The sequence below is a fragment of the Bos mutus genome, chromosome 8 (assembly GCF_027580195.1).
Source record: "Bos mutus isolate GX-2022 chromosome 8, NWIPB_WYAK_1.1, whole genome shotgun sequence".
In the NCBI taxonomy this organism is placed as follows: domain Eukaryota; kingdom Metazoa; phylum Chordata; class Mammalia; order Artiodactyla; family Bovidae; genus Bos; species Bos mutus.
The window spans coordinates 109731774-109759735 of record NC_091624.1 but is presented as its reverse complement, the minus strand read 5'-3'; the positions used below and the strand labels follow the sequence as shown (position 1 = coordinate 109759735).

General features: G+C 45.5%; 1 protein-coding gene across 1 annotated transcript; it reads right to left on the bottom strand.

The window, feature by feature from the left end:
• Window positions 1–1294: 1294 nt before the first annotated feature.
• HPF1 (histone PARylation factor 1) lies at window positions 1295–27517 on the bottom strand. The gene is made up of 8 exons (XM_070376042.1): window positions 27382–27517; window positions 15708–15867; window positions 13817–14006; window positions 12425–12523; window positions 5658–5808; window positions 3904–3991; window positions 2418–2590; window positions 1295–1525 (listed from the first exon to the last, which is right to left on the bottom strand). Exons 1-8 carry the CDS (start codon window positions 27427–27429, stop codon window positions 1394–1396), a joined length of 1041 nt encoding a protein of 346 aa, XP_070232143.1. The 5' UTR covers window positions 27430–27517; the 3' UTR covers window positions 1295–1393.
• Window positions 27518–27962: the final 445 nt, after the last annotated feature.

Here is a 27962-nt window from a genome sequence, read left to right as displayed (position 1 = left end):
TGGTTGTATCAACAAGCAGCATGGTTAAAGGAATCGAGAATTTGTAGCCAGCTTGCGTGGTTTTAATGGAAGGTACACTTGAGATTAAGGTAAACGCAATAGCAACTATTTCTAAATACTTCTGCAATATTAACAAGGACCTTAGAAATTAAACAAATCTGTGGAAAGAGCTCAAGTGCTGCTTCAAAGGTTAGACTGTTTTAACACACACTGTACTGTGTCGGTTTTTTAACACAAATCGCTTGGCATTCGGACGTGCCTGGGCCCTGCAGGTAGCGCTCAGGGAAGGGACTGCATCACAGCCTGGGCCCTCTGTCAGCACGGGCCAGTGCTGGATGGAACTGAGGCCTCGTGTGCTGCGTCTCAGTGGCTGTGGCGGGAGGCCCTCTGTCAGCACGGGCCAGTCCTGGATGGGACTGAGGCCCCGTGTGCTGCTTCTCAGTGGCCGTGGCAGGGGGTGGCGGGGGGGCGCAGTGCTGGACATGGGCTTCAGCTGAGGGGAGCTGTGACTTATGGGCGTGTCATCTCCAGCAGTGCTGGGGAGACTCCCCCTGGCACCCAGTGAGGGGCACCGTGTTCACCAGGCGCACATCCATTTGGAGGCTCGTCTGACTCCAGGGCCTCCCCGGGAGTGTGTCCTGCTTCTGCCGTCCCGAAGACTCCAGGTCTTGGGACTCAGGAGGCGGCGACACAGTAACTTTGGAGAGTTCCGTGGGCAGGCCTAGCTGGTCCTACAAGATGGGGGTGAGCCAGGTGACCTCAGGGGGGAAGCTCTGCTAACGGGCCTGTGGCCCATCCACAGCTTGCTGCTTTGCATCTGACCGTGAGCTCTGAGTCTGTAAGGTGAGGGATGTTTTGTCAGGTTTAAAAAGGATCTGCATCTGGTGAAACACAGCTCCCCTTGGGCTGCACTGGAGACCCAGTGCATACTTTGTCGTGGAAAACCCTCCTGGTGTGTTGAGCACACAGTGTCTGCATCCTGTGCTATACTGACACACCGAGCCCTGGGAGCAGTGCCGGAAGGAATGGACCCCAGGGGCTGAGTAAATGCTGTCCACCTGAAGCTGGGGAGGGCCTGGGGTGGGCCCCAAGGCCCTGTCCTTGTGGCTGCAGCTCGTGTTAACCCCTAGTCTCGGGACCCAACTCCTTCGGGCTCATCCACAGGCGCTGGGCATGGCCTGCTGTTGAAGGGGACAGTGGGGCTGAACCCCCTCTTCCGTAGGTGAGCTGGGCATCACCGTGCAGGTTACCCAACTGTCTGAAAGAAAAGCAGGCCACCAGAGCTTTAGGAAAGTAAAGTTGCCATTCATTTATTTCCTGTAGTCCTTAAAAACAGAAGAACATGTTTCACACTAAAGCTCTGCAATCCTGTACACCAGAGAGGCAGCCCCACTCATGCTGCGAGCTGGTCCACGTCCTCTTGGCTCCTGTTTGCTAGATGAGCTTCAATAATTTCCGCAAAGAGATTCCTCTTCAGCAGATTATATGCCAGAGGTAAAAGCTGGCCAGCAACTTTATGAAAATACTGAAAAACCAAAGAAGGTGACATCAGCCAGAGAGCGCAGCAGGTACTTGTTTAACAGAGCCCACGTCCCGAATGCAGACCCTTCACCTGTCTCCAGGTGCCGTGGCCGGGAAGGACAGACTGCGCCACAAGCAGGACAGAGGGTCGGGGAGCGCTCCCCACAATCCCACGGCCACTGCTGGGAAGACAGGACTTGAGGCAGGTGACAGCCCCGGAGTCACCGTATCACCTGCCTCCCTGACCCTGAAACAACTAGAGCTGAGGTACCCCCTGCTGGAACTGTGAGTGGGTGTCTCCTGTTTAATGAGGTGTTAATGATAAAACATCGGCACTGAGTCTTAAAGATTTTAAAGCATATTTCCAAATAGCATTTGCTCTTCATCTAACACAGAACAGATCCCCTATGGAGAATGAGATGGAGCCCAGGAAGGTGTATGTGTCACACCGAAGCTGTATACGTAGCTAATAGATCACTTGAACATTTGTTGTTGAGTTTCTAAGCCATGTTCAACTCTTTAGAGGAATGCAGCCCGCCAGGCTCCTCTGTTCATGGGATTCTCCAAGCAAGAATACTGGAGTGGGTTGCCATTTCCTCCTCCAGGGGATCTTCCCCACCCAGGGATCAAACCTGCATCTCCTGCATTGGCAGGCGGGTTTCTTTACCGCTGAGCCACTTGGGAAGCCCCATGTTAACATATACCTGAAGGCAAAAAAGTCTTGGTCGTTCACCTTGGCCAGAAACATAAGATGAACCTCAAATAAGAAATATTCTTAGAACTCAAGAATCTTTCAAGAATCTGCTTAAAATAATTTCAAAAAGTTCATTTTGAAATTCCAGCTGAGTCCATACCCCACGCTGTGTGTGTGTGTGTGTGGGGTGGTGCTCACTCACGTGGGAGCCATGGCAGAAGAGGTCCAGTCCCAGCTCCAGCCCCATCCCATAGTCGCACTCATCGTTAGCAAACTGCACGTAGGTCATCATCTCCTGGACGGGGGCAAAGGCCTGCAGTCTGTCGGCGTCGCTCGGGGCCTCCACAATTGTCCCGCAGATTCTCCTGAGGCTGGCTGAGAGAACAGGGCCGCAGCGTTACCTGTGAGCACCCACGCCTCCCCGTGACACTGTCCCTGGGGCCTCCTGCCTTGGTGCTGTAACACATCAGCCGTTTTACTTTAGCCATTTTTATGCTTGAATCTTAACAAAAACCATTTCTTGTTCCAGCAAAGTGGTTTCTCCATGAGTCTAACTACAACCAGGAGTCACACCAGCTTCCAGAGATTTTCCCTGGGCTAGTCCAGGGTGCACAAGCCTGGCCCACCTGTTTTTAACTGTCCTCAAGATAAGAATGTGTTTTCATTTTTCAATGGTTGAAAAAAATCAAAAACAGTATGGAGACCGAGCATACACAGAGCCCCACTCTAGGCTCATCCACACCAGAAGCTGGGTTAAAAAAAAAAAAAAAAAATCCTAATAGTAAAGTTTGCTCTTTTTGCCTTTGTCTAACTTACTTTTAAAAAGCAGTACAGAAAAATACGAGAGACAAATCACTGTGGAATTAAACCTTTACCAATTCCTTTACCAACTTGGGGGTGTGCGGCCACAGCACAAATGCAATTTGAGGTAAAATAGAGAAAACTGCTTAACATTTATCCACATTAGAAAAAACAGTGCTTTAACATTTCTGATCTCGATGCCCTCTTGTTTGCACGCCCCACTCCTCCCCTCCCAAGGGAGCCAGATGAAGGCGTGTTCCCAGGATAAAAGGAAAGGGGAAGGGCAGGGGACAGGCAGAGCGCTCAGGAGAGATTTTATCCTCCTTTTCCACAAAGCAACAGTTAGATTTTGTGTATGAAAAGTCCATTTGCAAAGAGTGCTTATACTTACCGAAGAAGTAACTCAGGATGGGCTTCTAAAAGCTAAAAAAACCTACATTCAGATGGAAAACTGTCCACAAACACATGCTGTTTCAGTAACTACTATAGTGTAAGTTGACCGTAATGTCAAAGGTTGTGAAATAGTAGAAAAAGTCACCTAGACCATAGGCTCGTATTGTTTAAACTTGTAAAAACACTGTTCCAAGTGCTGTTAGGCAAGCAGTGCATTAATAATAAGCACCTTATGTATCGGGTTACTCCCAGACACCCCTATGGACGGTACTCACCGCCACTCACCATGTGACAGATGGAAGATGTCGTTTAATAAAGTTATACAACTGGTTAAGGCCACACAGCTGCAAACCCAGCTTCAGTTCAAGCCTCCCTGACCCCAGAGCCTGAGCCCTTCGTCACTGCAGGTGGGTGGGGAACTGTATCCACCTATTCAACACAAGGAAACTCCCCCCACACATTAACACATGCTCATGGCCACATAAATACCCTACCATCCGTTTCAGGGAGCTCTCTGTATCCAACATCATTTTTATCCACTGGGACAACCAAGCCTGCCCCATGAAAGGTCTTTGTCACCACCTTAAATAAAACAAAAATAACATGGAAAATAGATGAAAACAACAAAGGGGGCAAATAAAGCTCATACACAAACCCTTAAGACTTCTGCCAAAATATAATTTGTGCCTTTTATTTCAGTAAATTTGGACCCCAGGGCAGAAGTTAACTATTATTTCTTTCCTTTAAAATCAGGTAGAAGTCAGGTACTTGAAATAATTACAGAGCAGTGCAATGAATGGCCTTTACTAACTGTCAGCATAGGGAAGTCATCCCCGTGTGTCCCGCCACAGAGGCAGGGGGTGGTGTCAGTTCAGTCCACAGCCACAGCTGCTGCGCAGAGAGCCAGAGGCCCGCCCAGCAGGAGGGGATGTGGCCAGAACTCCTGCCCGTCTGCGAAACACAGGTCCCCAGGAGCATTCAGACTTGCCAGCAAACTTCCCCTAAGTCAGGCAGCTTCTAGTTTGGGGGCACCCTTTATGGAGGCAAATGACATAACCATTATCACCATGGTTGAAATCATGGTGCTAAGGTTTTTTTTTCTTTTTATGTGTTTACCAGGCTATGTCACAGCGGGGTGAGACACTCTCCCCTCCCCTCACTCTAAGGTGGGAAAAGGCCCCTGGTGAAAACTGGAGAGGTAAAACAGCAGCATGAAATCTTAGAGCAGGGAAATGCCCCATGCAGGGAGTTTCATGCCATGGACACTTTTAGAAACTACTTCCTGACCTCCAGGACTAAAAGAGCTGATAAGACAGGGACTCAGTGACTACAACTTACCTGAAAGTCACCCACCCCTGCGGCTGAGTCAGGATCAGAAAATGAACTGGAGTAGGATTTTTAATAACTAAGCTAAAGTACTTAGTTACCAGTACTGGCTTATTCAGGGCTGACTAGTACTCCATTTGGCTGAGAATGCACAGATGAAGCAGCCACATGCAGGAGACCCTGCTCAGAGGCTGGAGGAGACTGGGTGTCCAGACGCCAGTAATAAATGTCCCTCCTCAGGGGTTATCAGGACGGACTCAGAATTCTCATTTGCCCCAAAGCAGAATTCTTTCAGCTTCTCTGTTACCCAGGCAGGTGCCAAGTGAAAAACCCGAAGGATCCCAAACCCAGAGGTATCTGCTATTTATGAAACTCCACTCACACAGCAGGCGCAAAAGGAAGGCTGGTGGGCTCAATAAAGCAAGGAGAGACGACTTCTCACACCAATTCCTGGAGGAATTCGCACACCCCAGTACACAGCTCAGGAACAACGTCGCCCATATGCCAACTACCCTCAGGGCTGACTATATAAAGCCCGTAAGGCAGACCTTTACAAATCTACCCCAAATCACCTGGCATGAAACCATCCAGCCTTAGCTATTAAAAAAAGAAATGTAAGCAAGTGTGAGGTACAAAGCCGCTCTTCTACTATGAGATGAGCGACTGGTAGGTCAAGACTAAAGACAGACTGGGCTGGCCTGGCCTGAGCTCTGCAACCACAGCGAGGGTGCCCTGTCTCGTGCCCACCACACCTGCAGGACTCTTCCAGTCCAGCCCCCGAACCACCCTGGAGCCAGCTCTGTGGGAGGCGGGGACAGCTCTCCTCAGGAGGGGAGGGGAGGAGATGCAGGTGAGCGGGAACCCACCCCCGCCGCCCCCCACCCTGAAACAGCAAACAGAGACCGACAGATGGAACTCATACTTTCTTGTCTCTCTGCTTCATCCTCACAGTTCTCTGCTCCAGGGAGAACCCCAGTTCTCTGGCTGCTTCTGTGAGTTTCTCATCTATGGTTTTCAAGAGACTACTTTTCTTCTTATCTGTTACTTCTTTAAGTTTTTTCATCAAAAATAATCTGAAAAAGAAGTAAAAGCCCTCATTAGTATGTAGCCCTCGTTCATATGTACCCTACTGTACTAAGTGCACCGACCCTGGGAAGTTGAGGGGAGCCAAGTTACAGATATCAAACCCCAAGAAATAGAAGGCAGAATAACCACCAACATTCTCTCAAAGCCCCTAACAGATTCTTCAGACAAGAGAAAAGCAGTATTAATAAATACCTACCAGTCACAGAAACAGCAAACAAGATCTGTTTATCCCTGTGATGTCTACAACCAAGACGCAAGGTACTTAAAAAGTGAGGTTAAGCCAAGTTTATGTTGCATCACTTGATGCTAGGATCTGACATACAACCTTGCAGAAGTCTGATGTAACAGGAGAAAAGAATGTGGAGACTCCAAAAAACAACTTTCCACTTGTGCAGAACTGGAGGACCTTTATAATACTTAAACATCAGCAAATTCTTTTAAATGTTACCTTCAAATCTGTGTTAAGAAATTTTAAAAATGTAAAGGAAAGCAAAACTATTTTATAAGCTAATACAAAAGCACAATTCAAAATAACTTTTTTTTAAAGTAACTTAATTTTCACTTTTATTTTTTTGGTTGCATGGTAAGGCATGTGGGATCTTAGTTCCCCCACAGGGGATTGGACTCATGCCCCCCAACAGAAGAAGCACAGAGTCTTAATTACCAGACCGCCAGCGAAGTATACAAAATAAATACTAAAGGTATGTGAAATAGTACATTATTGCCAGTTACAGAAATAATTTTAAGAATGCATGAGAGGGTGTGGAGATAAGGGAACCCTCCTACACTCTTGCAGCCACTATGGGGAACAGTATGGAGGGTCCTCAAAAAACTAAGAACAGAGCTACCGTACTCCTGAGCATACACCTGGAGAAAACTATAATCTGAAAAGACATGTCGGTGCACCCCAGTGTTCACTGCACACTATTCACAACAGCCTGGACATGGAAGCAACCTAGATGTCCATCAACAGAGGATGTTGTACCTACAACTTGTAAAGAAGATGTGGTACCTACATACAATGGAATACTACTCAGCAATAAAAGAATGAAATGATGTCATCTGTGCAGCATGGATGAACCCAGAGACTATCATACTAAGTGAAGTGAGGAAAAATAGACATTTCTCCAAAGAAGACATACAGATGGCTAACAAACACATGAAAAGATGCTCAACATCACTCATTATCAGAGAAATGCAAATCAAAACCACTATGAGATACCATTTCACACCAGTCAGAATGGCTGCGATCCAAAAGTCTACAAATAATAAATGCTGGAGAGGGTGTGGAGAAAAGGGAACCCTCTTACACTGTTGGTGGGAATGCAAACTAGTACAGCCACTATGGAGAACAGTGTGGAGATTCCTTAAAAAACTGGAAATAGAACTGCCTTATGATCCAGCAATCCCACTGCTGGGCATACACACTGAGGAAACCAGAAGGGAAAGAGACACGTGTACCCCAATGTTCATCGCAGCACTGTTTATAATAGCCAGGACATGGAAACAACCTAGATGTCCATCAGCAGATGAATGGATAAGAAAGCTGTGGTACATATACACAATGGAGTATTACTCAGCCATTTAAAAGAATACATTTGAATCAGTTCTAATGAGGTGTATGAAACTGGAGCCTATTATACAGAGTGAAGTAAGCCAGAAGGACAAACACCAATACAGTATACTAACGCATATATATGGAATTTAGAAAGATGGTAACGATAACCCTGTATATGAGACAGCAAAAGAGACACTGATGTATAGAACAGGCTTATGGACTCTGTGGGAGAGGGAGAGGGTGGGAAGATTTGGGAGAATGGCATTGAAACATGTGAAATGTCATGTATGAAATGAGATGCCAGTCCAGGTTCAATGCACGATGCTGGATGCTTGGGGTTGGTGCACTGGGACGACCCAGAGGGATGGTATGGGGAGGGAGGAGGGAGGAGGGTTCAGGATGGGGAACACATGTATAATTTTTTTTAAATTAAAATTGAATAAAAAAAAAAAAGAAGAGAAAAAAAAAAGAATCTTAAAAATAGGATACAAATGAATTTATCTACAAAACAAAGATAGAGTTATAGATGTAGAAAACAAACTTATGGTTACCAGGAAGTAAAGGATAAATTGGGAGATTGGCACTGGCATGTACACACTATATAAACAGATAACTAATAAGGACCTACTGTATACAGCACGGGGAACTGTACACAATAGTCTGTAATGAGCTACATGGGAAAAGAATCTAAAAAACGGGATATATGTGTAACTCATGCGCTGTACAGCAGAAACTAACCCAACATTGTAAACCAACTATACTGCAGTAATTTTTTAAAAAAGACTTCTACCGCTAGAGCAGAAAGTCAAGAGTGCAAGAGCAAGCTGGAATTGGCCCAGTCCCCTTCCTGCAGCCACTGCCAGGCTCGCGGGAGGAAGCCGCTCCTGCCCAGCACTGACGCTGGGCAGTGCCCGCTGGGGCATTGTTCTCATCCCCATTTTACAGATCAGGAAGCTGAGGCAGAGGACCACACCGTACCCAAGCTGAGAGAATGAGTGTGCGCTGGTTAAAGCTGAGACCACCAGGATCAGAGTCTCCTAATTACAGCAAAGTCCCAGCACACCTCGTGTTGCCTCAGCAGCCGTGAGTCAGGAGGTCGGTCTGTCAACACGACTGCACAGCACACTTCGGCCCGGGCCTGGGGCCCCTCCCCTCACTGCCCCTCCCCACGGCGTGCCTCCTCCCTGCCTCCCGCGGGCCCACGGGGAGGGCCTCTCAGGGCAGGGCCCACCCCTACCGGCGGCCCTGCTGCCCGGCAGGACCACTTCCGCTCCTGCTTGCCCAGCTCCATCTCAGCTTCAAACCTGCGCTGACACCGCTCTGCGGTGCTCCGCTCCGGGCGGAGATGTGCCCGCGGAAAGAGCCAGAAGTCCTGTGGTGTTCCACGAGCCGTGAGTGAGCCTGGACCTCGGGAGACTCCTGCGGTGCTCGTGAGGAAAAGATCAGTTCACTAGGCTATAGAGCGCTCCCGCAGAGTGAAGCTCGCCGTCACACCAGACTCCCGTCCCGTCACGGTGGGGGAGACCACCGCCACAGCACCACCCATCACAGTAGCAAAGTCTTCAGGAAGTGAGCGGCTGCCATGCTCACAAGGCTGGTTACAACTTACAAGATTTGCTTCTCAAATCTTGAATTTTTAGAAATGACAGCAGTCAATTGTCTTCATCAGTTCATTTGAGAAAACGTCTCCCGAACACTCAGGTCGGAATACCCGGTTGTGTGCCGGCCACTCTCTCCAGTGGAAGTGGAAAACAGCTGAGCTCAGCTCTTGGTCCCACAGGGCCTCTCTCACTGAGACAGACCCTTTGCACTTCCCACCCGGCGCCCAGCCGCAGGGCCCGATTCGTCCTTCCAGCTCCGTCGGCAACCTGGGGACGGTGCTGACACTCGCGTCGTGGCCGTGCTGTGACGACACCGTCCGCCGATCACCCGCTGCCGCCCGCTCGTCGAGGGGTGAGAGAACACCCCCACCACCACCCAGAGCGCCCCTCACGGCCCCTGAGCCGGCGGGCAGGCTCCACACCCCACTGTCTGATAGCCGCCGTTCAGTTCAGGTTCCGGAGCTGAGCACGCATCAGAACCTCCTGGGTTCCCAGTTTCAAGGATTCTACTCAGAGCCACTGCTTGAAAAGTCATGGCCTATGAGAATAAGTCTGCACAACACAGGACAGCAAAGCGGGGAGGCAGAGGACATCCGGGCACAGGGGAGAAGAGAAGAGGATATTCAACAGTGCAACTCGACCCAAGACCTGACACTCTGGCCGTATTTAGAGAAAGCAGCAAATATTTTAAATGGTCTTTGGGCCCCAATCGAAGTACGCACCCATTAAACGTCCACTGAAATGAATGTTCGTTTAATTAAAGTTACAGAAGTGCACCTCTGGGCTACACTCAGATTTACCTGTAATAGGTAGTTTTAAAAAATGTTCCCGAGTCCTGCTCTGGAGGAGCTGAGGAACAGCAGCTGAGGTGAAGCTCCCATGTGAGAGTCTCAAACCATTAACTCAGCATCAGTGCCCAGAGCAGCCTGTGTACCCCACGGTCTCTGAGACCTTTCAGGAGGTATGTGAGGACCAGATACTGCTACAATTATTTTAGGGAAAAGAAAGAATAAAGAAAATAACTTCTAATTTTGTTGTATAAAGATACGAATTTTAAAACCTCCAGTCTACCTGGATTTCTGTGTGTGTTCCAGGATGTGAAGCGGGGACCTTTCCACACCATTCTGTTACATGACCTCCTCATGCAATGTGTCCACACCTTCCTAAACTGACGGATCAATATCCTGGTGCTACACTGCATGGATAGTCTCTCTTTACTTACCTAATTTTCTCTACTGCTGGAAATGTGCATTTTTTCCAACTTTTCTTTTTTATAAATAACCTGCAATATATACAGATATCTGTGTACAAACCCAAAACTTCTTCAGATAAGGAGCTAGGAATGGAATTGCTAATTTAAGGTGCAGCCCAGTACCTGGCAACCTTCATTATCTGTGAAGAAATCTTTGAAAAAATATATAAACAGCCGTATTCCAACTACTCTCCATAAACATTTTACCAATTAACACAGAGCACAAGGACTTCTTACACCGTAAACACCACTGGGCATTCAGTTCAGTTCAGTTCAGTCGCTCAGTCGTGTCCGTCTCTTTGTGACCCCATGAATCGCAGCACGCCAGGCCTCCCTGTCCATCACCAACTCCCGGAGTTCACCCAGACTCACGTCCATCGAGTCAGTGATGCCATCCAGCCATCTCATCCTCTGTCGTCCCCCTCTCCTCCTGCCCCCAATCCCTCCCAGCATCAGAGTCTTTTCCAATGAGTCAACTCTTCGCATGAGGTGGCCAAAGTACTGGAGTTTCAGCTTTAGCATCATTCCTTCCAAAGAAATCCCAGGGCTGATCTCCACTGGGTATTACCACTCTTTAATTTTTACTCACCTTTGTTAGCTGAATTTGCATTTTCTTGGGGTACTATTAAATCTTACGCAAAGAAAACTAGTTTCCCTAGGCATAAATAATTTGTTTTTAACAAATGGTCTGCCTGAAAACACCTTACTCAGGCTGATATACAAATTATTTTAATTAACTGATTTCAATAAAGTCTCAAAAATTATACTAAATATACACAAAGTATTATAATCTATAATAAATGAAAAGTATTATAACCTATAGAAGTATTATTAATACTTTATCAAACATATGTTTGATATAAATTACCGAAGTACAAAACATTTTTTGAATAACGTTAGCTACTCAAATCCTTGGTGGTCTTCCCCTAAATTATAAATTTATCACCAGTGAATTTTTGTTTTCTTTCTTCTGTGTTCTTTGATAAGCTAAAAAATGCCAGAACAATCTTGTATTATTTTAGATAACAACTGAACTTTCTTTTTAATAAGACCAGTAGGACTGAAGGAAACCTGGTGGTTCTGCTGTCAGAGTTTGTGGAAGGAATGCCTGACTCACAGAGCAGGCGCCGCGCACAGGAAAAAGCCTCTCTCCCATGAACCCACACATCAGCGCAGGAGACGGACAAGGAAACAAACAACGAAGGGTGTGAAGAACCATATAAAATATGAAGAGCAAGCCACACCTTCTGTAACTTCAGAGCTGCCAGGAGAGAAGGGAGCCTGCCAGGAGCCCTCCGCCCTTCAGACGCAGCGGTCTGCACGTGCAGGGGCCCTGCAGGCTCACCGACAGACTTGAGTCCGAGTCCTGTTTACTGCCAATCTGTGCCATGCAAGCACAGGGAATCAAAGTCTTTTTAAAAGCAGGTGATTAAAAGATGTCACACAAACATGATCTACTTAGCGAGTCAGATGCCTTCTTCATTTTATTACAGTCCACTGCACACCTGCTGCGGACGGGGCCTGCAGCTGCCCAGGACAGAGCAAGGTGCCCCCGCGACGCCCACCCTGTGCTTCAGCTCATGCCGCTCGCCCCCCTGCCCTACTGAAGACGAGGCCCTGATATCAGAGCGTGGAGACCGGATCCAGCCCCACTGGCTCGCAGAGGCACATGACCGTCCTGTCCCGTCCCCAGTGTCCAGGGACGGCGGGCAAGGGGCTTCCTCTCACTGGCCCAGATCCTGACAGACAATGTAGTCCCGGAGCCCCACTCCCCAGCTCTTCCCTGGGGGTCAGAGATCACCCACCACTGAGCTGAGTCAACAACACCCCCCCACCGGCCCCTCACTCCCACCCTGCCCCAGGATGTGCAGACTGCCTGCTTTATGACACTCAACCTCCTGTGTGAATCACATTCCACATAATGCAGCTGCTCAGTACGAGCTCGCCATGACTGTTTAAAGTCAGATGCCTAAAAATCCTGTGACCTTGCCATGGGACAAATAAGGTCAAGTTTAAGTAATATTTTCATTAAGTAGTCAGAAAAGAGTCTATTGTTTGGTGAAAAGATGAAGTGTGTATGCAAGGGAAGTCTGCAAAATTCATGGAAATGCTCTAAAAATCAGAGACAGACTGATACGGTATAAAAATTGTAAACAAATATCAATAGGAGAGGTAGTGAAATATTTTCTTACTTGACTGCAGCAAACACATTATCTCCACTTTGAACAATTATACAATTTTTCTTTGCTTCGTTTGTACCGACAAATACAGGAAGTTCATCAGGAGAATCCCTGTTTAAACGAAAGGTAGTAAAAATTTAGCTGCCCATAACTTATCAGAAGGGAGGATTTTAGGTTTGAAAATAAGAATTTATATCTGCATGTCTTTTAAAAAATTGCTAATGAATTTGCTAGGTTTAAGTTCTAGGCTTCTTAGGAATATCCACAACAAATCTCATTTATATAACAGAACCTAAAATTAAGATTCTTAGGACCTAGTTACTTTTACACCTAAATACAAAGAAAGGGGGAATAAAGCTTGTCAAAAGGAGGTGAAATTACATACAATCATCCCACCCCAGTTTTACAGCCTGTGAAAAAGAAAGAAGGTGGAGCAGCAAAAAGAAACGAGACAGGAGGACCACAGAATATTTGCAGTGAAAGAACTGGAAGCATATCGACCACCAAGTCTCTTCACTGTATGACTAGGAAACCACACAGAGAGACCAGGTGACTCAGCTAAGGTCCTGGACGGGCAGTGGGAGGCCAGCGGGTCAGGGCCCGACTCCCAGCCCTGGGTGCCCACAGCACCCCTACGTTCCCTCCATGTTCTGTCCCTCACCCCGCCGTCAACGACAGCACCTCTCAAGTGGACAAGGGATCCCCACCTCCACCGGCTCTATTTCTAAAAGTCTGAGCATCTTGCATGTATCCATTTACCCCCAGATATTCTTGTTAGGTGTGTGGAATGAAAGTGAGTCACAGAAAGTCACGGGTACAGGGGACTGGTACAGGGCCACCCAGACAATAAACAAGAGGACCAGTCTGCTTCAGAGTGCGTGCTTAGTTCCACGGCCCTCGGAAGCACATGCCTAACTTAAGTCACAGCAGCTGCTCCGAATTACCTTCCCTGGGCAAAAAGAGCTCTTCTCAACCGAAAAGAAAAAAGTTTATAAGCACAGCAGAAAAACTGATGAGGTTGGCCTAACAAGTTCATCCATTCCAGGGTAGGTCAGTAAGTTAGAACACCACCAACAGAGGGTACATGCCCTTCGCCTTGGGGAGGCCAGTGAATGTCTGCTTGCACTCATAAAAGGGGCAATAGCTGTATTTTGGGAGAAGTAAGGGCTCCCCTTGTGGCTCAATGCTAAAGAATCCGCCTGCCAATGCAGGTGACTCAAATTCAATCCCTGGGTTGAGAAGATCCCCTGGAGGAGGGCATGGCAGCCCACTCCAGTATTCTTGCCTGGACAATCCATGGACAGAGGAGCCTGGCAGGCTACAGTCCACGAAGTCACAAAGACCCAGATACAACTTAGTGACTAAACAAAGACAAAGCTGTATTTTAGAAGAAATGACCCTTACCTGAAATACCCCATGTGGAATTGAGTTTTACTGTCTCCAATAATAATGGTCTGGAACTCAGGAGGATCATAGTAAAATCTCCAGTGAAGATTAAAATTCAAGCTTGCTGATTTTTTCTTTATTTTATGTTTTCCGGCAAGGATATCATAAGGACCCACTAATCGAAGTCCAAGGCTTGCAGATAGTGAATCTATAAATTAAACAAGTTTACTTAGAAGAAGCAGAAAATAGTACCTTTCATTCAGAAAAATGTTTCTAAGCAACCGTCTTTAAAAAGAGCTTCTAAAGTAAAAGAAGTCTTCAGTCACTTGAAGATGTCTGCTGTAAACACTCTATGGAAAAGAAATCAGAGCAATGAAGATGTGGCCCTTACATTTAGGATTTCCTCGTAACTTTACCACTGAGGACCTTTCAAACACTCCTGCTGTTTCTGACTTTGGCCCAAACAGGACAGTTCTGTGTTCCTGGGGGCCTATTAGAGCTGCAGACGTTTAGCTTGTCTCATTATTATGCAATGCAGCTGTTGCCTCAAATATTTGAGCACACCCAGACCAAGGGAGAGGCAAGAGGGCTAGCCCATGAGGACAAGTAATTTAACTACAAATGTGTTTAATTAAAGTACTTCCTCCCTCCCCCCCTCAACTACTGATCAGTCTCGATTCCTGGCCTCCTGGGCGCTCAGTCTGGCTCACCCTAACCCAGGCTGAATCCACTTCCTTCTCCAGTCACTGATCAGAGTCGCCAGGTGTGCACGCTTACGACAGACAGGCCCCTCTGCTTCCCGCAGAGGCAGGACCAGGGCCCAGGATGCCACGGAGGGACAACTCTTGCAAGGGCCAACAGTGAGAAGGGCATGGAGATAGTTGACTTGGAGGGAGGAAAATAACATCCCCCTCCATGAACAGATATGAGATAGGGCTATAAAGGGAGATCTTGCTGTTTGTACTCTGCTTTTTAGTTCTTCATCCTGTTCTCACTTAAATCCTCTGAATAGTTTCTCAGGCTACTAAATGTTTCTTTAAAGAAAGAGGACGTCTACTCTATTGATAGGCATTTACTGTTTGTTACATTTTCAATCTAAACACTGCTTCAGTGGCCATCTCTGCCAACACGCTTGTACACGTCTGTGAATACTTGTAGACAGGTTGCTGCTGCATGGTTGAATGTGTGGATAACACGGCCCAAGCCCAGCTCTCTCCCAGTGTACGTTCCTGTCTACAGTCCAGGCAGTGCTTCCCCGCACCGCATGAAGACACTCCGTCAGTACAAAAGGGTAACAGGGAAAAGTAACTGCTGCAACGTGACCCGTTTTTGGTGTACCTTCCAGGGACAGTATGCTCACAAAGTATACAGGGATGTGTGCTTCTGTCTGTGTGTGGTGTGTATCTGTGTGCGTGGCTGTGTATGTTCCTGACGTAATACTAATGCAGCAAAAGCTACACACGGTCTCTTTTTTCACTTAAAATATTCCAGGCACGATGCTTTATTACTGCCTGCAAATCTGCCGGATTCTTCTGAAACTATACATACAGTCCACTGAACAGATGTGTGACTGTGAGCACATACGCTGTTTCCTACTTCTTGTTTCACTGCTGTTGAACACAGGTTTGGGTTCACTGCGTCCGTACAACAGGCTCCTAGAAGCAGCTGCTAAGTCACGCTCACGGTCAGAGTGTGCTCCCGTTTTCCCCCAAGCCGCTCATCAGAGTGCACTACGGGGTGATGCCCCTCTGCTAGTGTAACAGGTCACAGTGACACCATTACCTTCTGCTTCTCTGACTTCACACCTCTTTGGGGAAGCTCCTTTTCTGTGAACTGTTTAGATCCTGAGTCCAGCTTCCTACTGCCTTTTCCACTGGCAGCAGCAGGAGGAAGGTTCTGGAACACTCACCAGCTGGCTGTTCAGGGTCAAGTCCTTCGCAGAACCTCCAGAAGTGGTAGAAATCTTCAGGCAGAGGAAGCCTGTAATGGCTTTCCACCTCTTTTCGAAGGTCACTGGGCACGTCAGCTTCACAGGACTTACTCTTCTTCACATCGACCAGTTTTTCACACTGAAAATAAGCACACAAAACTTAGTTTCTCTAAAAGTAATTTGCTTATCTTATTCCCCCAACTCTATGAGATACATGCATTTTCTTTAAAACTCTATATATGGTATTTGAGTAAAATCTGGGGATTCTTTTGGGCAAGGAGAAAAAGAACAGTAATTGGGTCAGGAGGGACACACACAACAAATATCTAAACACATGTCTCTAAGATAATGGAAACATAGAAAGCAAAAAGCCAAAATGGAAAAAAGAAAAGGTAAACAGCAGGAAATGAGGAATAAGAAAAGGGCAGGGTTTTATGACATGCAGCAAAAGCAGTTTTAAGACAGAAATTTATGGCAATAGAATCTTACTTCAAGAAACAAGAAAAATCTCAAATAAACAACTTAATCTTACACCTAAAGCAACTAGAGAAAGAACAAAACCTAAAATTAGTATAAGGGAAGAAATCGTAGAGAGCAGAGCATAAATAAACGAAACAGATACAAAAGGAAACAACAGCAAAGATCAACAAAACTAAAAGCTGGTTCTTTGAAAAGATAAACAAAATTGAAAAACCTTTAGCCAGATTCATCAAGGAAAAAATTCATCAAAATCATCAGATTCATCAAATCAATACAATGAGAAATGAAAAAGAAGAAGTTACAATGGACACCATAGAAACACTCAGGATCATGAGACTACTACGAGCAACAATACGCCAATAAAATGGACAACCTAGAAGAAATGGACAAAGTCTTAGGAAGACACAGTCTCCCAAAACTGAACCAGGAAGAAACAGAAAATATGAATAGGTCAATCACGAACTCTGAAACTGAAACTATGTTTATGAAGAAACTGCCAACAAACAAAAGTCCAGGACCAGATGCCTTCACAGGTGTGTATGCTGCGCTGTCATGTCCAACTCTTTGGGACCCCATAGACTATAGCCCACCAGGCTCCTCTGCCCACAACATTTTCCAGGCAAGAATACTGGAGTGGGTTGCCATTTCCTACTCAAAATGATCTTCCCAATCCAGGGATCAGACCTGTATCTTCTGCATTGCAGATGGATTTTTTACTGCTGTGCCACTTGGGAAACCCCAGTGTGAGCTTTAAAGAGAAACAATTCATAATTTACTGACAGCCCATTCAACTGTCATTGTGAAAGACTGCAGCCCCTTCCAAAGACCTTCCCCTCCACTTCTGTAAATTCCAAGATCAGGTTCACCAAGTTTATGTCGCCATATACTGTAGAGAAAGGAACACTTCCAAACACTCTCAATGAGGCCACCATCGCCCTGGACCAAAACCAGACAGACACCACATAAAAGAAGACAGTTATAGGTGAGTATCACTGATGAATACAGACGCAAAAAGCTTCAACAAAATACCAGCAAACCAAACCCAACAATGCATTAAAAGGATGATACACCATGAGCAAGTGGAATTCATCCCAGGGTAGTAAGGATTTTTCAACATTTGCAAATCAGTGTTATGTACCATATTAACAAATTGAAGAATAAAAACATATGATCATTTCAACAGATGCAGAAAAAGCCTCTGACAAAATTCAGCTGTTTACAATAAAGACTCTACAGAAAGTAAGCACAGAGGGAACACACCTCAACATAATAAAGACCATATATGACAAACCTACAGCCAACATGCATACTCAGTGATGAACAGCTGAAGGCATTCATCTAAGCTCAGGAACAAGACAAGAATGCCCACAAGGATGTCCACTCTTGCCACTTTTATTCAGTATGGTTTTGGAAGTACTAGCTACGGCAATCAGAGAAGAGAAGGAAAGAATAGGAATCCAAATTGGAAAAGAAGTTAAACCGTCACTGTCTGCAGTTGACAGGACAATATACACAGAAGATCCTAAAGGTGCTGCCAGAAAACTACCAGAGCTCATCAGTGTGTCTGCTAAAGTTGCAGAATGCAAAATTAACTCAGAAATCTGTTGCATTTCTGTACACTAGCAACAGAATATCAGAAAGAGAAATTCAAGAAACAATTCTACTTATCATTGTATCAAAAAGAATAAAGTACCTAGCAATAAACCTACCCAAGGAGGTAAAAGACCCATACTGTGGAAACTAAGACACTAACAAAATAAATTGAAAAAGATATAAACAGATGGAGAGATATACCATGATTGTGGATTAGAAGAATCAATATTGTCAAAATGACTATATTACTCAAAGCAATCTACAGATTCAATGCAATCCCTATCAAATTACCAATTTCTCACAGAATTAGAACAAAAAATCTTAAAATTTCTATGGAGACACAAATGACCCCAAATAGCTAAAGCAGTTTTGAAAAAGAGAAACAGAGTTGGAGGACTCAGGCTCCTGACTTCAGACTATACTACAAAGCTACAGTCATCAAAACAGTATGCCCTGGCACAAAAATAGAAATATAGATCTATGGGACAGGATAGAAAACCCAGAAATAAACCCATGCAACTATAGCCAATTAACCTACAACAAAGGCAACAATACTACACAATGTTGGAAAGACAGTCTCTTTAACAAATGATGCTGGTAAAACTGGACAGCTACTTGTAAGAAAATGAAATTAGATCATTCTTTAACACCACACACAAAAATAAACCCAAATAGATTAAAGACCTAAATGTGAGACCAGGCACTATAAACATTCTCTGACATAAATTGCAGCATATCTTTTTTGATTTGTCTCCCAGAATAATGGAAACAAAAACAAAAACAAATGGGACCTACTTAAACTCAAAAGCTTTGGCACAGCAAAGGACACAATAAAAAAAAAACGAAAAGACAACCCACTGACTGGGAGAAAATACTTGCATGTAATATGACCTATTGGAGAAGGCAATGGCACCCCACTCCAGTACTCTTGCCTGGAAAATCCCATGGATGGAGGAGCTATAATGGACTAGTCTTCAAAATTTACAAACACTTCATGAGGTTTAACAACATCAAAACAAACAACCCAGTCAAAAAATGGACAGAGGAGTTAACAGGCACTCCTCCAAAGAAGACATACAGATGGCCAAGACGCACATGAAAACATGTTCAACTTTGCTAAATAGAGAAATGCAAATCAAGATTACAATGAGGTATCTCATCTCACACCAGTCAAAATGGCTACCTTCAAAAAATCCACAAACAATAAATGCTGGACAGAGTGTGGACAGAAGGGAACCCTCCTACACTGTTGGTGGGAATATAAACTGGTATAGCCACCATGGAGAACAGTATAAAGATTCCTTAAAAAAACTAAAATAGAGCTACCATATGATGCAGAAATCCCACTCTTGGGCATGTATCTAGAGTAAAACGTATCTGAAAGGATCCATGTACCTCAGTGTTCACTGAGGCACTGTTTACAATAGCCAGAACATGGAGGCAACCTGAAAGTCCATCAAGAGAGGAATGCATAAAGATGTGGTGTGTATATATAATGAAGTATTACTCAACCATTAAAAAGAATAAAATAATGTCATTTGTGGCAACATAAGTAGATCTAGAGATTGTCACACTGACTGAAGTCAGACAGAGGAGAAATATCCTTTGACATCCCTTATATGTGGAATCTAAAAAGAAATGATACAAATGAACTTATTTACAAAACAGAAACAGACTTACAGACTTGAGAGAATGAACTTATGGTTGGCCGTGGGGTGGGGGGGGTTGAGGTGGGGAAGGATGCAGGGGAAGGGATAATAAGAGAGTTTGGGATGGACATGAACACACTGCTACATTTAAAATGGACAACCAACAAGCACCTACTGTAGAGCACAGGGAACTCTGCTCAATGTTACACGACAGCCTGGATGGGAGGGGAGTTTGCAGGAAGAACGGATACACGTATATGTGTGGCTGAGTCCATTCACTGTCCACCTGAAACTATCACAACATTGTTAATTGGCTATACCCTAATACAAAATAAAAAATGAAATAAAAAAGAAAGAAAGAAAAGAGCAGGTTTCGCCTTGTTTGGGTAAACAGGATGCCATCATGCCTCTTGTTTAAACAGACTAAGCAATCATACCGGAGGAAATTGTCAGATATAACTGGATATGAGAGGTTAAAACAGTTAAAAAATTATTTCAGAAAAGGTCCTTTAATGCCAGATTGGTTATAAAACTCCCTCCAGCATCTCTGCAATATAAGTGTATTTTGTAAGTAGGCTAGGCTTTCCAATGCCCCTTAGATACCCGGCCCATCTCTGCAGAGATAAAATTCCTGGTCAAAGGTTACGTATCTTCAGTCTCTGAGAAGTGGTAGGAACTTTCCTTCCTGTCCTTCCATTCCCATCTACATCAGGGTTGTTCCACTTGAGCCATCCTGCCTCCAGGGGGACACACTCAGCAGTGTCTGGAGACGTTGTTGGTTGTACAAATTTGGGAGGGAGCGTGTGCTACTGCCACTCTGGTGGGTGGAGGCCAGGGACGCTGCTAAGTGTCCTACAACACAGGAGAGGCCCTTTAAGAGAAGCTTAATTAACTGGCTCAAATGTCCACAGAACCAACACTGAGAAATCCTAAACTTCAGGATCAACTTGACCTTGTAACTTTAGGTATCATTTAAAGTCTGCAAAGCGCATTTATGAACCAGATGATATACATAGAAAGGTACTGTTTTATGAGTTGAAAATAGGACAAATGAAAATGCCTATTGACAGGAGAATGGTTACAGGATTTTCAAACATTGGAGTTTTCAGTTCAGTTGCTCGGTCGTATCCAACTCTTTGCGACCCCGTGAACTGCAGCACACCAGGCCTCCCTGTCCATCACCAACTCCCAGAGTTTACTCAAACTCATGCCCATTGAGTCGGTGATGCCATCAAGCCATCTCATCCTCTATCGTCTCTTCTTCTCCTGCCTTCAATCTTTTCCAGCAACAGGGTCTTTTCAAAGTTCTCCTCATCAGCGCTAAAGTATTGGAGTTTCAGCTTCAGCATCAGTCCTTCCAATCAATACTCAGGACTGATTTCCTTTAGGATGGACTGGTTGGATCTCCTTTCAGTCCAAGGGACTCTCAAGAGTCTTCTCCAACACCACAGTTCAAAAGCATCAATTCTTCTGCACTCAGTCCAACTCTCTCATCCATACATGACCACTGGAAAAACCATAGCCTTGCCTAGATGGACCTTTGTTGGTAAAGTAATGTCTCTGCTTTTTAATATGCTGTCTAGGTTGGCTTAACTTTTCTTCCAAAGAGCAAGAGTCTTTTAATTTCATGGCTGCAGTCACCATCTGCAGTGATTTTGGAGCTCCCCAAAATAAAGTCTCTCACTGTTTCCACTGTTTTCCCATCTATTTGCCATGAAGTGATGTGACCAGATGCCATGATCTTAGTTTTCTGAATGTTTTAAGTCAACTTTTTCACTCTCCTCTTTTACTTTCATCAAGAGGCTCTTTAGTTCTTCTTCACTTTCTGCCATAAGGGTGGTGTCATTTATATATCTGAGGTTATTGCTATTTCTCCTGGCAATCTTGATGCCAGCTTGTGCTTCATCAAGCCCAGTGTTTATCATGATGTACTCTGCATATAAGTTAAATAAGCAGGGTCGCAATATACAGCCTTGACGTACTCCTTTCCCTCTTTGGATCCAGTCTGTTGTTCCATGTCCAGTTCTAACTGTTGCTTCCTGACCTGCATACAGGTTTCACAAGAGGCAGGTGAAGTGGTCTGGTATTCCCATCTCTTTCAGAATTTTCCACAGTTTATTGTGATCCACATAGTCAAAGGCTTTGGCATAGTCAATAAAACAGAAGTAGATGTTTTTCTGGAATTCTCTTAATTTTTCGATGATCAAACAGATGTTGGCAATTAGATCTCTGGCTCCTCTGCCTTTTCTAAATCCAGCTTCAACATCTGGAAGTTCACGTACTGTTGAAGCCTGGCTTGGAGAATTTTGAGCACTACTTTACTACCATGTGAGATGAGTGCAACTGTGCAGTAGTTTGAGCATTCTTTGGCACTGCCTTTCTTTGAGACTTGAATGAAGACTGACCTTTTCCAGTACTGCAGCCATTGCTGAGTTTTCCAAATTTGCTGGCATATCAAGTGCAGGACTTTCACAGCATCATCTTTTAAGATTTGAAAGAGTTCAACTGGAATTCCATCACCTCCACTAGCTTTGTTCATAGTGATGCTTCCTAAGGCCCACCTGACTTCGCATTCCAGGATGTCTGGCTCTAGGTGAGTGATCATACCATCCTGATTTATCTCGGTTGTGAAGATCTTTTTTGTATCGTTCTTCTGTGTATTCTTGTCACTTCTTAATATCTTCTGCTTCTGTTAGGTGCATATCATTTCTGTCCTTTCTTGTGCCCATCTTTGCATGAAATGTCCCCTTGGTATCTCTAATTTTCTTGAAGAGATCTCTAGTATTTCCCATTCTATTGTTTTCCTCTATTTCTTTGCACTGATCACTGAGGAAGGCTTTCTTATCTCTCCTTGTTACTCTTTGGAACTCTGCATTCAAATGGTTATAACTTTCCTTTTGTTCTTTGCCTTTTGCTTCTCTTCTTTTCACAGCTATCTGTAAGGCCTCCTCAGACAACCATTTTGCCTATGTGCATTTCTTTTTCTTGGGGATGGTCTTGATCTCTGCCTCCTGTACAATGTCATGAACATCCACCCATAGTTCTTCAGGCACACTGTCTATCAGATCTAAACCCTTAAATCTATTTCTCACTTCTACTGTATAATCGTAAGGGGTTTGATTTAGGTCATACCTGAATGGTCTAGTGGTTTTCCCTACTTTCTTCAATTTAAATCTGAATTTGCAATGAGTTCATGGTCTGTGCCACAGTCAGCTCCCGGTCTTGTTTTGCTGACTGTATAGAGCTTCTCCATCTTTGGCTGCAAAGAATATAATCAGTCTGATTTCGGTGTTGACCATCTGGTGATGTCCATGTATAGAGTCTTCTCTTGTGTTGATGGAAGAGGGTGTTTACTATGACCAGTGCATTCTCTTGGCAAAACTCTATAAGCCTTTGTCCTGCTTCATTCTGTACTCCAAGGCCAAATTTGCCTGTTACCCCAGGTGTTTCTTGACTTCCTACTTTTGCATTCCAGTCCCCTATAATGAAAAGGACATCCTTTTTCAGTGTTAGTTCTAGAAGGTCTTGTAGGTCTTCACAGAACCGTTCAGATTCTTCAGCATTACTGGTTGGGGCATAGATTTGGATTACTGTGATATTGAATGGTTTGCCTTTTAAATGAACAGAGATCATTCTGTCATTTTTGAGACTGCATCCAAGTACTGCATTTCAGACTCTTGTTGACTATGATGGCCACTCCACTTCTTCTAAGGGATTCTTACCCACAGTAGTAGATAATATGGTCATCTGAGTGAAATTCATCCATTCCAGTCCATTTTAGTTTGCTGATTCCTAGAATGTCGACGTTCACTCTTGCCATCTCCTGTTTGACCACTTCCAATTTGCCTCGATTCACGGACCTAACATTCCAGGTTCCTATGCAATATTGCTCTTTACAGCATCGGACTTTACTTCCATCACCAGTCACATCCACAATTGGGTGTTGTTTTTTCTTTGGCCTCGTCTCTTCGTTCTTTCTGGAGTTATTTCTCCACTGATGTCCGGTAGCATATTAGGCACCTACCAACCTGGGGAATTCATCTTTCAATGTCTTATCTTTTTGTCTTTACATACAGTTCACGGGGTTCTCAAGGCAAGAAAACTGAAGTGGTTTGCCATTCCCTTCTTCAGTGGACCACGTTTTGTTAGAACTCTCTACCATGACCCGTCCGTCTTGGGTGACCCTACATGGCATGGCTCATAGTTTCATTGAGTTAGACAAGGCTGTGGTCCATGTGATCAGACTGGTTAGTTTTCTGTGATTATGAGTTCAGAGGGCTCAAAATGGAGTATTACTTAGTGAAAAGGAAACAGCCACACACAATATGGATCAATGTTAACAACATTAAATGAAGAAAAAAAATCCCCAAAGATTATATACAGCATGACAGCCATTTTATGAAGTTCAAAATATAGTTCAGACAGACATAATAACCTCATGGGTGATAAAGGTAAAATAAGAAGACAAAGGAAAAACAGACAGTTGAGGATTGTAGCTGCACTGAATAAGGGCGACAGGAAGGAGCTGGGCAGAAAGGACAAGTGAGGACCATGAGGATGGAGAGCTGTGGTTCTCCTTTCAGTCCCTGGGCTGGGCAATGGCTTCCCAGGTGTCTGTTCTATAACTAAACAAATGAGGTCAAAATGGGCCATGATCAAGGATAACAGTGGATTATGCCAAAGATTACAATGTGTCATAGGTCATAAAAAATTAAACTGAACAAAAAGGCTGTTCAAATTGGATCAAAAAATTGATGGTGTCATCGTGCACGCTAAGTCACTTCAGCTGTTTCTGCTCTTTGCGACCCCGTGGACTGTATCCCACCAAGCTCTTCTGTCCGTGGGATTCTCCAGGCAAGAACACTGGAGAGGGTTGCCATTTCCTCCTCCAGGGGATCTTCCCAACCCAGAAGCATCTAAGTCTCCTGCATTGGCAGGCTGGTTCCTTATCACTAGCACCACCTGGGAAGCCCCAATAGTGATACTAACAGCAATAAAGATGACAGTAAACACTGTTAGTGATAAGTACTTGTTATGCACTTACTACAGTGCCTGCCACTGTTCTAAACACCTATAGATGGAACTCATCTAATCCCCAGAAGTACCTCATGAGCTATTAATAGGTACTACAAGTGCTGCACTCAATATGCCAGCAAATTTGGAAAACTCAGCAGTGGCCACAGGACTGGAAAAGGTCAGTTTTCATTCCAATCCCAAAGAAAGGCAATGCCAAAGAATGCTCAAACTACTGCACAATTGCACTCATCTCACATGCTAGTAAAGTAATGCTCAAAATTCTCCAAGTCAGGCTTCAGCAATATGTGAACCGTGAACTTCCTGATGTTCAAGCTGGTTTTAGAAAAGGCAGAGGAACCAGAGATCAAATTGCCAACATCCACTGGATCATGGAAAAAGCAAGAGAGTTCCAGAAAACCATCTATTTCCACTTTATTGACTATGACAAAGCCTTTGACTGTGTGGATCACAATAAACTGTGGAAAATTCTGAAAGAGATGGGAATACCAGGCCACCTGATCTGCCTCTTGAGAAACCTGTATGCAGGTCAGGAAGCAACAGTTAGAACTGGACATGGAACAACAGACTGGTTCCAAATAGGAAAAGGAGTACGTCAAGGCTGTATATTGTCACCCTGCTTATTTAACTTATGATGATGTTAACCTAGGATGCAGAGTACATCATGAGAAATGCTGGGCTGGATGAAGCACAAGCTGGAATCAAGATTGCTGGGAGAAATATCAATAACCTCAGATATGCAGATGACACCACCCTTATGGCAGAAAGTGAAGAGGAACTAAAAAGCCTCTTGATGAAAGTAAAAGTGGAGAGTGAAAAAGTTGGCTTAAAGCTCAACATTCAGAAAACGAATATCATGGCATCCGGTCCCATCACTTCATGGGAAATAGATGGGGAAACAGTGGAAACAGTGACAGACTTTATTTTGGGGAGGTCCAAAATCACTGCAGATGGTGACTGCAGCCATGAAATTAAAAGACGCTCACTCCTTGGAAGGAAAGTTATGACCAACCTAGACAGCATATTCAAAAGCAGAGACATTACTTTGCCAACAAAGGTTCATCTAGTCAAGGTTATGGTTTTTCCTGTGGTCATGTATGGATGTGAGAGTTGGACTGTGAAGAAGGCTGAGCGTCGGAGAATTGCTTTTGAACTGTGGTGTTGGAGAAGACTCTTGAGAGTCCCTTGGACTGCAAGGGAATCCAACCAGTCCATTCTGAAGGAGATCAGCCCTGGGATTTCTTTGGAAGGAGTGATGCTAAAGCTGAAACTCCAGTACTTTGGCCACCTCATGTGAAGAGTTGACTCACTGGAAAAGACTCTAATGCTGGGAGGGATTGGGGGCAAGAGGAGAAGGGGATGCCAGAGGATGAGATGGCTGGATGGCATCACTGACTCGATGGATGTGAGTCTCCGTCAACTCAGGGAGTTGGTGATGGACAGGGAGGCCTGGCATGCTGCGATTCATGGGGTCACAAAGAGTCGGACAGGACTGAGCGACTGATCTGATCTGATCTGATTAGCCACACTCTACAGAGGAGGAAACCGAGGTTAAGTGACTTGCCCTGGGTCTCCACCTAGAAAGTGAAGAACCGCACTGAACCCCAGGTGGGCCAGCTCCGGGGTTGGGGCGGGGGGGCGGGGTGGTGCTCAACCACTGCATGCTGCCTCTCCAACTGTAAACAGGCAACAGCAGGAACTCATCAGGACCTGATCCACCGTCCCTCCTGTTTGTGTAACAGCCTTTGGTTAGACTTTCAAAGACAGGCGCAAATCTAAGATGTTATAAAGAAGAGCCTTTAAATATACCTCGATAAAAGGCAGTTTTGCATACTGGTTAGGCTGCTCAGGGAGATTCTTGACTCTTGCCATTTCCAGCTCTGTCACCTTGGGTGAGTTATCTAACCTCTGTGCCCTATTTTCTCAGCTACAAAAAAGGTCTATGTAGTACCTATATCATAAGGCTGTGACAATAAATTATTTGTAGACACAGACAGAACAGTGCTAACACAGAATACATAACTGCTACCTATATTAGGTTAACCGTAGCCTCTGTGGACTCCTATTCATTTCTGAGACTTTTTTCCTAACACTAACACTCTGTCAGAGCAGTTCACTGCCCCTTTAAAAGGAGGAACGAGCGTTTCAGCGCTGCCTGAGCTCACATGCTAGTTCAGGATACCCCAATTCTCAATAACTAGAGTTCAGGACTATGCAGTACCTGTCCCCCTCAGGGCTGCCCTTATCCTTTATTTACCCTTGTATTTCTAGAAAGCGCGACGGGGGCAAAGGCCGCCCAGAACTTGGCCCTCCGGCACCGTCTCACCCCAACCCCGCCACCACCTGCACCCCAGCTGACAGCGCGGCTGAAGGAAGTTTTGGAAACCCTCCTTTACTCTTTACAGCCGGACTCTTTCCTGTTCTTGCAGTGCTGACTCACGTGAGATGCAAGAAAGCCTAAGCAGACGGCCCCTCCGAGTGAGCGCCCCTCTTCCCTATCCCGAGCGCCCCGGACCGAGCTCGGCGCTGCGCCCCGACACCAATCTCCCGAGTCACCCGCTTCGGGGACGGCTCCACGGGAGGGGCCCCACACGCCATCCTACGGGTGGGACAAGGAGGGTGGTGTAGGGGGAGTGGGCTAAGTCAGCCCGCGCCCCGGGGGAGGTTCGCCAGGCCGCGCCAACCTGACCCCGAGGACCCCGGGCTGTGGCCGCCCCAGGGCTGGGCCCCGAGACTGTAACCGGCCTTGAGCTGTCAACGCGCCCCCGAGGGACCCGGAGACGAGGCGCGGCGCCGCTCTCCGCTCCGACCGCAGCGCGCGGCCTGCCCTCCAGCCGAGGACAAACGCGCCGCGCGATCCTCGGGCCCACGGCCGCCCTCGGACCTCAATGCGGTACCTGCGGCCCCTCTCCGCGGAGTCTACGCTTCGCGCCACCGCCCACCATCCTGCAACAAGAAGCTGCAGTGCCAGCCGGTCCCGCCGAGAGCCCGCGCGCCGCCAACCACTTCCGGTTCAAGGGCCACCAATCGTTTCCCCCGGCCGCCGCGCGCACAAACAGAGAAAAGGCACCGCCCCCAGCCCGCCTCCAAGCCCGCGCGTGGCCGAGGCCCCGCCTACTCCGCCTGCCGGGCAGGTGCGCCCTCCGCAGGCTGACCCACCTGAGCATCTGGTTTTCCTTTAAAGAATTACTGCATTTTAAAACGTTTCTATCAAATTAGATGTAAAAGAAAATATATAGGCCTCATTCTGTAGTATTCTAAAGAATGAGAATTCACACATTAACTACCAGAACCATATAGCGACACATAAAATCAGTTGTAGCAGTTGGGGTTGCATACTTGAAGGTTCTCAGACCCAATAAAATGCTACAATAGAAAAGTACAGCTCAAGAAAACCTGTACAATAGAAACAAAAGCACAACAGAAAACAAAAGTACAATAGAAAAGTACAGCTGATCACAGTACAGGTTGAGAAAAC

Excerpts from the sequence above, each read along its gene's own strand:
- HPF1 (XM_070376042.1), bottom strand. The coding sequence starts at position 27,429 with ATGGTGGGCGGTGGCGCGAAGCGTAGACTCCGCGGAGAGGGGCCGCAG. Across the intron at positions 5,809-12,424 it reads AATGTGTTTGCTGCAGTCAA|ATTATTTTTGATGAAAAAAC; the intron begins GTAAGAAAATAT and ends CTTCTTTTTCAG. Across the intron at positions 2,591-3,903 it reads AGAGCTCCCTGAAACGGATG|CCAGCCTCAGGAGAATCTGC; the intron begins GTAGGGTATTTA and ends CTGTTCTCTCAG.